At 55.3% G+C, this 11,272-nt stretch overlaps 5 protein-coding genes and 1 non-coding gene across 6 annotated transcripts; 2 read left to right on the top strand and 4 right to left on the bottom strand.

Annotated features, from left to right (window-relative positions):
- Window positions 1-231: 231 nt before the first annotated feature.
- ACO1O0_007611 (general substrate transporter) lies at window positions 232-1,975 on the bottom strand (the record flags this gene model as incomplete). The annotated part of the gene is made up of 4 exons (XM_083196979.1): window positions 232-520; window positions 596-779; window positions 848-1,043; window positions 1,109-1,975. The coding sequence occupies 4 exons, from the start codon at window positions 1,973-1,975 to the stop codon at window positions 232-234; spliced, it is 1,536 nt and encodes a 511-aa protein (XP_083048187.1).
- Window positions 1,976-3,573: 1,598 nt separating this feature from the next.
- Window positions 3,574-3,672, bottom strand: ACO1O0_007610. The gene has a single exon. It is a non-coding gene; the product is annotated as a tRNA-Glu (tRNA).
- A 450-nt stretch (window positions 3,673-4,122) lies between these two features.
- Window positions 4,123-6,318, top strand: ACO1O0_007609 (ankyrin repeat domain-containing protein; the record flags this gene model as incomplete). Its single annotated transcript, XM_083196978.1, has 1 exon — window positions 4,123-6,318. The coding sequence occupies one exon, from the start codon at window positions 4,123-4,125 to the stop codon at window positions 6,316-6,318; it is 2,196 nt and encodes a 731-aa protein (XP_083048186.1).
- A 1,049-nt stretch (window positions 6,319-7,367) lies between these two features.
- Window positions 7,368-7,892, top strand: ACO1O0_007608 (uncharacterized protein; the record flags this gene model as incomplete). Its single annotated transcript, XM_083196977.1, has 2 exons — window positions 7,368-7,714; window positions 7,781-7,892. 2 exons carry the CDS (start codon window positions 7,368-7,370, stop codon window positions 7,890-7,892), a joined length of 459 nt encoding a protein of 152 aa, XP_083048185.1.
- Window positions 7,893-9,474: 1,582 nt separating this feature from the next.
- Window positions 9,475-9,789, bottom strand: ACO1O0_007607 (uncharacterized protein; the record flags this gene model as incomplete). Its single annotated transcript, XM_083196976.1, has 2 exons — window positions 9,475-9,496; window positions 9,557-9,789. 2 exons carry the CDS (start codon window positions 9,787-9,789, stop codon window positions 9,475-9,477), a joined length of 255 nt encoding a protein of 84 aa, XP_083048184.1.
- Window positions 9,790-10,606: 817 nt separating this feature from the next.
- On the bottom strand, window positions 10,607-10,912 carry ACO1O0_007606 (uncharacterized protein; the record flags this gene model as incomplete). Its single annotated transcript, XM_083196975.1, has 1 exon — window positions 10,607-10,912. The coding sequence occupies one exon, from the start codon at window positions 10,910-10,912 to the stop codon at window positions 10,607-10,609; it is 306 nt and encodes a 101-aa protein (XP_083048183.1).
- Between the last annotated feature and the right edge of the window lie 360 nt (window positions 10,913-11,272).

The following is an 11,272-nucleotide window of genomic DNA, read 5'->3' as shown; positions in this document are numbered from 1 at the left end:
GCCAGCAGATGCACTCTGTTCCTGGATCATACATTATGGCCCCTGGCCCGCCTACCCTGTAGCAACATACATGTCTTGACCCAACACCTTCCAACAGACATGGTATATGGGCGCCTCTAACACAATTAAGGTGGTAGGTATCACAACTACCTCCTCTACCCTCTACAGCCAAAGCCATCCCAGTCCGTCATTCCCCCTCCCATACCCCACGACACCCTCCACCACCTACACCTACACCTCCACCTCCCTGTGCTCAGCACTCGTCTTATCCTTCAGCCCGCCCGAGGCCTCCACCTCGGCCACCTTCTCGGCAAAAGTGCCCGCCTCGGCGGAGCGCCACGCGGGGACACCGTTGCTGAAGACGTCGTCAATCTCCTCGAGCGACTTCTTGACCGTCTCCGGGTACGTGAAGAAGATGTGGAACGTCATGGCGATGCAGAAGGTGCCGAAGATCATGTACGCCTTCCACTGGATGTTTGTGAAGGCGGGGGGCACGAAGAAGGCCAGGGCGAGGTTGAACCTGCAACGGCGACGTGTCAGATATCCTTTTCGATGACTTGGAGTGTGCAGAGACAGAGAGAGAGATGAGACTTACACCCAGTTACCGGCGGCAGCCAGGCCAACGCCCTTGGCACGGTACTTCAGAGGGAAGACCTCGGCGGCGTAGATCCACGCTCCGGGGGCCCAGGTCAGGCCGTAGACGCCGACAAAGATGTAGCACATGGCAATGACGGCCTTGGCGGGCGCTCCGCCGATGGACCACTTGAGGATCTCATTGCCTACGTTGGTCAGTTGGATTACTCACAAACAAAACAAAAAAAAAACACCAGTGAGAAGTAAGACTTACCATCTACATTGTCGACAGGATGCCCATACACGGCCATGACAGCACCGGTGACAAAGTGGAGGACGCCGCAGACGAGGGCACCCACGAGGAGCAGCCAGCGACGGCCGATGCGGTCGATGACGGGCAGGATGAAGCCCGTAGTGACGAGGAAGATGACGTACTGGATGATGGACGACGTGAGGGCCGTGTTGCCGCTCTAGATGCAACGGGTCAGCTCTATCATCACATCACACCGACCAGAGAGGTAAGAATCAAACACACCATGCCGGCCATGTTAAAGATGTACGCCAGGTAGTACAGCATGACATTCCCACCCAGCAGCTGCTGCCAGACCTGGACGCTGACGCCCACCAGCGTGCGCTTCCACACATCCTTGGCGAACAGGCCCAGGTAGCCAATGTCCTTGGACTCGTTGGCCACCCTGACGGCGTCGCGGACCTCCTCCAGCTCGGCCAGCACGACCACGTTGCTCCGGTCACCCTTGGCGTGCAGATTCGCCAGGATCTCGTGGGCCTCCTCCCAGCGGTCGTGGCCGGCCAGCCAGCGAGGGCTCTCGGGGAACAGGAACAGCACGCCGAAGAGCACCGCGCCGGGCACGGCCTGGATGCCCCAGGCGATGCGGAAGGCCGACGGGTGCGGGATGGTGACGGAGCAGCCGTACGAGATGAGGTACATGATGAGGATGCCCCACTCGATGGACCACTGCTGGATGCCGACGATGCGCCCTCGCGTGGCCGCGGGCGCCAGCTCGGCGAGGTAGACGAGCACCTGCGAGCTGGTGATGCCGATGCTGAAGCCGCCGACCACGCGCCCGGCCATGAGGTGGCCGATGTTCTGGGCCGAGCACTGGATGGCGGCGCCGACGATCCAGATGACCGAGGCGACCTGGATGGCGCCCTTGCGGCCCATGCGGTCGGCCAGGAGGCCCGCGATCAGGGCGCCCAGGAACGACCCGGCCGGCATGGAGGCGGTGATGCCGCCCTGCTGGTTCGAGTCCGGGTGGTCGAAGTAGTCGAGGTACTGCTGCGAGACGATCCAGGCGCTCATGGAGCTGATCTCGAAGCCGAAGATCATGCCGCCGATGGTGCCGAAGGCGGCCAGCGCGTAGATGTTCCAGATGCGATACATGGTGCCCAGCGTGTGACGGACCCGGCTATGCTTCAAGAGACATGGAGAGCCCCCATGGCCAGCGGGGGCTGTCAACGCCTGTTGGTTTATATATTGCTACGCAGGTACTGCTCTCCCTCGCGCCAGCTTGGCTGTTGTGTCGTCCCCCCCCTTGTCATACCCCCCTTCCAACTCTAACTCGCGCCATGCGCACAAATCGTCTCCCCCTCATGGGGAGAGAAGGGGGTGGGCCAGGGTCACGGACTCGCGGCTGGGGGAAACGGGGAGACTGTGCCAGAAGCGCACGTATCAGAGGGCAGTGTCTGGGCGTTTTAGTTGGGGAAATCTGATCCAGGTGCCGGGGCGGGTCGAACAGCTGCCGGCTCTCCTTGGTTGCGCTGACGACTGGGCGGGTCGAAGCTGGAGATCGGCAGTGCCCAATCCCCCCCCCCTCGGGGAAAGACGGCCGGGACGTGGGAAACCCGCAGCGACCACCTTAAGTTGCTCTGTACATTATCACCGAGGCGTCGATTCAGGCTGAACATGGAAAAGGCGTTGATTGGGAAATCCCCGTGTACGATTGCGGGAAGCAGGTCGGGGATCACAGGCGGCTGGTGCTTCGTCATCTTCACCGTCATGGAGAGGAGAGAGAACATGGAAATAAGATTTTGGCGGCTAAAGGGCGCGTTCGGCACTTATTCGACCGCTTAAGAATAACGCCGCATGTGGCGTTGGTCCTATTCTCCGTCTGGCCCGCCTCGACTGTCTCACACTTGACCCCTGGCACTCTTCACCCCTTCGAGAACAATTCGAGAAGGCTGGGTGGATGATACCCGAGGTTGCAATTGCATCCCCAGGCTCGGATGACGGACATTGAAACACTTTGCTGCACTGTCTGCTGCACTGGTAGCTGCAACGCCAGTCACGACCTCGTGCTAATACCTGTCGAACGCTCCAATGGACCAAGAATGGAAAATGAATCCCCGAGTGTCTTATTACGGAACAACGCTCATACCATCCACCGACTCCACCACCTGCCGGGTCCCTGGTGATTGTTAACGTCGTGGTGGGACAGTCCTCTCTTGGCCTCCCAGAGACGGGGAGACGGACGGCAATTGGCATCGCTCATGATGCATCTTCTTGATCTCAATGCCCTTCAAAACCCCCATGTACGCTTCTCAATTATCTCCAGAAAAGAGTTTCGCCGCGCAAGATGTACACATGCCACCCTTACCCTAGAGAGACATCCCCTGGCAGCATCACATCTAGGAACCTAGTGATAGAGTCCCCCCAATCCGGGCACTGACTTTGTAATCTTCGAGATTAGTATTATTTGTACGTGTATCAGCTGTCAATTACTATCCACACGTAGCTGCTGGTAGGCGGCATCAAAGACTGGCCATCTTCACGCGCCTGCTGGGCTGGTCTGTCGACGAGCTGTGCGTCTTCATAACCTAGGTGTGCTAGGACCTACGTGAACGGGGAATTCATGCGTATTGGAACCTCTAGTTAGATTATTTACGGGAGGAAGCTGTGATTGTTTTTTAAAGGTTAAGCATATTTGTAGTGAACATCGAAAGGAAATAAAAGATTATGATATAAAAAAAGCAAAAAGAAAACTCCGGTACTGGGAATCGAACCCAGGGCTTGACGGTTGTAGGTTGGCGAGGAACTCGCCGATTGAGAGCGTCAAATGTTGGCCACTACACCATACCGGATGAGCTGATTTGATGTTACAGGCTGGGAAAGCTTACGTTATACACCTGAAGCTGTAGGAACTTGCAAGGTCAGCGGGGAAGGAACGACGTGGGTGCGATGCGGCCTCCTTACACCTCGCGCAATTGCCACCTTTGATCCGCATCATCATTTCAAGCTTTTCCACACCTCATGTTTCGACCGCCGCTGTGAGGCGCACATCCAGCCACTGCCCAAGGCAGATGCAGACACAAGTGCCTAGAGAGCTCTGCCTCCTGACTACTTGAGGCAACCCTTGTTGGACACACAACTGTGACGCCGTGATTCGCGGAGCACATGTTGGCGGTCGGACCAACAAGGCAACGCACCTGATAAATGCCTGGATGCCTTCAATCCTTGACCTCTAGGACTCACCAATGCCGGGTCTAGGGTCGAATATTTGACATCGACGGCGACAACAACGCGCCTCCACCATGTCCCTCCAGCTACTCCCGGTGGAGACCCTTGAGAACATCGCCAGCCATCTCGTCAGGGCCCGCGACCTTCGCAACTGGGCAGCCACCTCGCGCCGCCACTTTGAGATTGCCGAACTGCCTCTCTACCGGGCCTTTGGTGACCACGCTCTTACATGGGCAGCGTGTCATGGCCATGAGGACACGGCTAGAAAATGTCTGTCCCTTGTGCCCGAGGTGGTCCAGCTGAGTCACGTTACCGCCGCCGCCACGTACAATCGCGAGGGCGTTCTAGAGTTGCTCCTCGGCGTTGGCCGTATGAGAGACGAGCTCGTGGCCGGCAAGGCGGACCATCAGCATCACTCCCCGGTGGGCAACGCTGCCGAGAATGGCTCCATCGGGGCCCTGAGGCAACTCCTCGCCATACCAGGAGTTAATCTCATGGTGGAGGACTGGCGAAATAATAGAAAGCCCCTGCAATGGGCGCTGTTCCAAGGATGTGGGGAGGCTGCGCTTCTCCTTCTTGCCCACGGCGTCAGCGTCATGCCCTCGGACTACCATGAGCGCGGCCAGCAATCGTCACCTCTGCTGCTGGCAATCGAGCGCCGCAACTCGCTTGAGGTGGTTCAGGCGCTTCTAGACCACGGAGCCAACGTGATGGCCGAGCCAAGGGCGCTCTCTGACGCGGCCAAGTTGGGATCTGTAGACGTCGTCGAGTTGCTTTTGAAGAGAGGTGCCGACATCGAGGCTCCCGCAAATAATTCCGCGAAGCCCCTGTACGCAGCATCCCGATGCTGGGACTCATCCCTCAGCATCCAAGTCCTCAAGGTCCTCCTGGAGCACGGAGCGGATCCTCTGGCAGTTGATAACACAGGCCTGTCAGCACTCCACGGCTTCGCTAGATACGGGACGCCAGCTGCAGTTAGCATACTCTTAGAGCATGGGGCAACTGCCGGTATCAATTCCGTAGATGACTCCGGACACACGCCTCTGCATTATACTGTGGATCCAGACATCGTTCAACTCCTGCTCGACAACGGTGCGGACCCCAATATCCCTGACGAGAACGGTATCACGGCTTTGCATACCGCGAAGAAGCCTGAGACAGCCAAGCTACTCATAGAAGCGGGTGCCGACATCGATGCTGTCTGTCATCAAGTTCGCACTCCATTCAACCACGCCCTATACCGAGGCAAATCCCGCAGCGCAGTAGCTGAATGGTTGATACGTAACGGTGCCGACGTCCACCGTGGGATCTATGACCCAAACAAGCCGCCGGTATGGACGGCTGTCCGCTACGGCCTCACGGAAATCCTCAGGCTGCTACTTGAAAAGGGGTTCGACTTGCAAGCCCCACCTGATCAGGGGGGCACGGCCGTCGAGAAGGCCATTGAACGGAGGGATGCGCCGATGGTCGAGCTTCTAATATCGCATGCCGCCTCCCACAATATCCAACTCCCCTGGGGAGAACTAGTCTCCAAAGCCGTGAGTTATGGCTCCATGGAGATTGCCCACTCACTTCTCGTCAACGCCGGGGACTTTCACGTTGACGACGTCCGCGGCAGAGGCTTGATGCTGGAAGGGGCTGTGCGCCTGGCCGAAAGCGACCCGTCTCCCGGCCCTCTATCTCCAACATGCCCAGCGCGCCCCAAGCGTGGCGACGAGGTTATAAAAATGCTAGTACAACATGGGGCCAACCCCAACAGGGTCACTGATGAGCAGACCCCGTTGGTCACGGCCCTGCGCCTGTCTGCTACATCTGGTGATCCCTACAAGGTACAAGCCCTGCTGGAGTGCGGCGCGGACCCCAATCTCGCCGCCAATCATGGCTACCACCCGCCCATGTACGTCGCTGCCACGTACGGCTTCCTGTCTGCCGCGAAACTGCTCGTCGAGCACGGGGCGTATCTCCAATCCAAGACGTACCAAGATGAGACGTTGCTCATGACGGCAGCCGGGGGCTTCAACCACGGGGAGACGGGCGAGCAGAGAATTGAGCTGTGTAGATGGCTTCTTGGGAAGGGTCTGGACGCTGCATCGGTTGACTCGGCAGGCAGGACAGCGCTTGGCTATCGGAAACGGCAACTGGCGTACCTGCGAGACAGGCCAGTACGTGAAGAGGAGGATAAACTGTCCGAGATGCTGGCTGAGCATGAGCGCCGGGCTGCTTCCCTTGCTAGGCTGCAGGATAAAGACACTGGAGCTGAATCCTCATGAGAGCGTGGAGATGTTGGGCCAAGGTTCCATGGCTGGAAGTCGACTCTTCTGGAGGCCGATTGGCTCAACGTCTTTTATACAGCTGGGCAGGAAGCAGAGGTATCGGTACCACAATTGTAAACTTCAACATGGCCATTTCCCGTCATGGTCCATACTTCTACGCGTACTATGTACTACATACGCAGTGCTCGAACGGATATCCTGCCGAGCCGATGACTGCCAGCAAGCTAATGTAGGAACCCCGCACGCATAAGGCGGAGATGGCCATGCCGCCATGCATTGCCAGCTTCTGGGCCTCGAATTCTTGGCACCCCTGGCCCTGGCACACAGCCACCTGGAGCTGCCTATCGCGACGTGAGTGGGTGTTGATTGCTCGTATCCTTGCTGATTGCATTAAACCGCGGGAGTAAGGCAGACTGCGAGTTCTGTACCGCGTGGCAAGGTGACACTGGGCACAGATTGCCATTACGTACTATAGTCTACTGGTCAAGAGATCTAATACGAGTCGTATTAGGTGCTACTTATCCTAAACAAATCCCTAGTACGGAGTACGGAGCAGCAATCGAGGTTGTTGAATACTTGGGGTTCCACTCCACACAGCATGCCCACGGCAGTCGGTCTTAGCGAACTAGGCCCGACATGGAGCAATACGACCGGAGCGAAGTTGCCCCAAATACATGTATATCCGACGATTTCCAGCTACCCCTGAATCGTAGCGGAGCTGCGGCTGACAGTGCTCATTTATCGCAATCCTGGCACTTTACTCAATCAGCCCAGGTCTCCAGAATTCCTTGGCTTGGTGAGCCAATCCTACAGGCTGTTAGACCGCTCTTTTGTTGATGAGTCGGGGGACCAACTGCCCGTCTTACGGTCTTACGCGGTCCCACGCCAGCCCTACCATCCGGGGTACCGGCCCATGATGTACATATTAAGGGCCCAGGATTCCCAGATCGACAAGAAAGCTAGCAACTTGCAGAACCCACAAGCCCGTCCAACTCCAGCTCCACGTTCGTTTCGTTCCCACTCCCCAAACCCAACCCGCCATCACCATGAGACTCGCCACCCTCTTCGCCGCTGCCATCCTGCCGGCCGGCCTCATGGCTGCCCCGGCCGCCGAGGTCGACGACTGCTACGTGCCGCCTCCTCCCGTGCCGTCCCCGACCCAGTCCTCCTCGGCCGGATCGGCCCCGACCTCTTCGGCTGGATCGGCCCCAACCGAGTCTTCCGCACCCTCCACCCCTTCGTGCGTCATCAGCGGCAACTCCGAGTACGTCAACTGCCGCGCCAGCCCGAGCACCGACGCCGAGATCGTCACGCGCCTGACCCGCGACGAGGCCTACGGCTTCAAGTGCGTCAAGAAGGGCGAGTGCGTCACCATCAACGGGTTCACCAACTGGTAAGTCGCAGCATAGTAGATTCCCTGGTGCTTTGTGGGATCCGATGTGCTGACATTGTGCAAAAGCGGCTGGGATTACTCCCCTGAGAAGGAGTGCTACATCAACGGCCACTACACCGACGACCAGTGCACTCTTGGTATGCTTATCCCCATCATTCTCCTAATTACTGGTAGCTAACATTAAGCGCAGACATTCTCGGCTGGTGCTAAATGCGCACAGCGACTTCCATGTATATTATAATGAAATATTCACGGTCGGCTTATATAGACCATGCGTCTTGGGCTCTGCCGTCTCCTTAGCCTAGGATAATAATTTGAGGGCAACCGACTTTGACGCAGCAGTTTGGGACCGCGTAGGAATTGGTGCATGTGTATCTTCGTCTCGGAAATATATTTGCACAGCAAGCGCGATTATTAACGTCTTATTGATGACCTGGCCCTGATTTCTTTACGTGACCATATATATGCCTTGCACAAACTACCATCTATATCTCGACTACAGTACCTATTGCATTGCTTCTATTGGGGGGGGATAATTACGATTTTCTATCATTGCCATCCCCCATTTTGAGCAGTTTTACTCGCATTCCCCGGCCGATAACTCCCACCGAATAATGTGCCCATCTCTGGTAAATCTCCCCCCACACCGAGCGAGCGGGTATGGCGTTAGCCACAATCGGGAGAGGGAATTGACCAACGGGATCGTTAGCCCCATCAATAGTCTAGACGGGATCAATTAAGGTTGCTCGGTGTCTTTTACCCCGGAGTCAGTGTGGCGAAGTAGTTGTTGTTAGGCAAGAATCCCAGGCCAACAACGTATTGTCGAGGCATTTTGCCAAGGTGAGTTTCCGAACCAAGTATCGTGGCGGCATTCATCAAGATCACCTGATCTACACTGTATAATACACGTATGAGGTCTTTGCTGGGAGTTACAGCTTTCCCTGAAAATCATACGACCGTTATCGAGAGGAATTATGGATCCGAGAATGTGGCACACATTTATCACGAAATGTAGGAGACGGGGGTGTGGCCACCAAGTATTCTCTCTCTCTCAGCCCTAGATGAGCTGGAGACCACAGCCCTTAAAATACCATCTCTTGGGCTCTACGTCTGTCGAGCATTAGAATCAAGGTCCTCCAAGCTGAAGGGTTTAAAACAGTACGGGCCATCAGCCTAGGAAAGACATTAACACGTATCATACCAACCATCTACCGTAGATCTCATCATTAATGCGGCCCGGCCCGTCCCTACGGTGAGGCTAAGCCTCGTTCAATTCTGTCACTCTAGGCAATGGAGGTGCTGATCCCTTTGTTTCGTGACAGGCGTATGCCCAGCACGGAGAGGAGAATTAACCGTACTATGTAAATATGCATTCATGTATATGTGCATATATGTATGCATGTGTATCTGTATTACATATTACCTCACGTCCTGAGCTGTCGTTGCCGTTGTGTATCACTGTGTGGATAGTCTAACGTTGGACGGACCCTGAAGCTAAAGATATATAACCACGACAGCCCTTGGCTCGAGGCCAGACAGTATCTGGATCTTCAAGAGATAGAACCTGAGTTATCAAGTACAAGAAGTTGATAATTTCTGTCTGAGCTTCTCACATACATAGTCCTGAGATGTACATGACCCCATGAAGTAGTAGACCAGACCTGGTGCACCGGTAATGTTGAATACTGATACACTGCCAACATGATCAGAGTATATCCAACCAATCCCAACACTACCACAGATCCACAGGTCCCTATCCTTCAGTCGTAGCAGATGAAGCCACTGGTCTGTTCACCATGATAGAGAGCACGCTCGCCGTCTTTATCAATATACGGGACGAACATTGTGTCCAAGTCACAACTAATGTGCTTATACGAGCTGCAGAACCTGCCCCTGATCACTTTGGCAGAGGCGATGCGGTCGTTGTAATCCTTAGGGACCGCGGTGCAGTGTCCGCTCCGCGCAGCAATGTCCTTGCATTCCTTAAAGTCGTATCCGTGGCATATGCGGATGGTCGCGGCGTACACGGCGGTAGCTCCTAACAAGGGGGCAAGAATGACGGCGGTGAATCGCATGGTGGAAGTTGTGCTAGGAATTGATAAAGGATTAGTTTGCCAGGACTAGATAGACTGTGATATCACGGTAGATGGGATTTACATGACGGCCGTGGAGGGGGCTTGGTTGAGCAGTGTGCAGAATTCAGCGGATAGATGAAGACTGTGTTGGCCCAAGGTTATTCCCAAGACCAAGTAGGGGACTATAGGCCTTAAATACCCATTTCTTGAGCCCTACGTGTATAGTAGTTGTAGCATGTCGAGATGTTGGCACCCTTCTCGGCTTAGAGGCTTGAAACACATCCGAGTCACCTGTCGAGGGCAGATCCGGAGAACATTCTTATGGAATTCTAGGCCGCGTCTGTCTAGCATTTAATGGGGTATCTGAGGTCTAGATTTCTCGTCTGGTGGCATGCATATGACTGGAATGGAGAGGGGTGCTCGGCCATATGCATGAACTACCTGCTCATATGTTATCCCCAGCTGAAGATGCCCTCATGTCTCACTGCTGAAAAAAAAAAAAACACCCCACGGCCTGATCGCATGTAACCATAGCAGCGCATGGCCAAGAGAATAGAAGTAGTGCAGAGACTTCGCACCGGGATTCTCGAAGGAGAAAAGCTGAGCTATTAAGTCCGAGGGTCTAGTACTCTACACTCCGTACTTAACATCTCTCTGAGCTGCCCATAGAATCCTGGGTCACATAACTCGTATGATGGTGGACTACTAGTAACATTGAATGTAGATAGAATAATACGACTAACAAGCAGGCAAACTATTCACAGTATATCCAACCAATCCCTACATCACCCTCGATACATTGCCCCGGATGCCTTTCTTAGTCGTAGCAGCGGAAGCCGCTGGTCTTCTGGCCCTTGGGGAGAGCGGAGAAGCCGAGATGGGTAATCTTGATGAGCGGCGACCCCTCGCACGGAATGTCGTACGACTCGCAGTAATTGCCCTTGAGCACCTTGGCAGAGGATACCTGGTTGTTGAAGTCATCGGGGACCTTGGCGCACTGTCCGCTCGGCACGGTGAGCACCGTGCAGTCAAAGAAGGCAATCTTGCGACATATCTTGATCTCAGCCGCCTGGGTGGTGGTGGCTGCCAGGAGGGGAGCAAGAAGGAAGGCTGTGAACCGCATGTTGTGTGAGGTTGGTGGCGACAATGAGGGCCAACAGTATGTGGGACCAAGACAATTTAGTCTAGCAGCGTGCGGACTTTTATGTTGACGGATCAAGGACTTGTTTGGTCAGGAGGTCTGCATAATGAATAGAGCACCGAGGCTCTTAAATACCCATTCCCTGGGTTTCATATCATCTGTGCCTCGTACCGTGTCAAGATCGGGTGACGTAGGTCATTTGCTGATCGGTCGACTGTCGAGGCAGACGCAGACTCATACTTCCTCCCCGCAACAGGGGCCTTAGATGCCCTAAATCTCCAACAAGGCATTCAAAATGCTGATCGGTGATTTTGGGGCAGGCACGGAGCTAGTAATACGGAG

This window comes from Amphichorda felina (genome assembly GCF_050947745.1).
Source record: "Amphichorda felina strain 45539 chromosome Unknown scaffold_7, whole genome shotgun sequence".
Lineage (NCBI taxonomy): Eukaryota > Fungi > Ascomycota > Sordariomycetes > Hypocreales > Bionectriaceae > Amphichorda > Amphichorda felina.
Note: the sequence above shows the minus strand (reverse complement) of the source record. Positions and strands in the feature narration are given on the sequence as shown.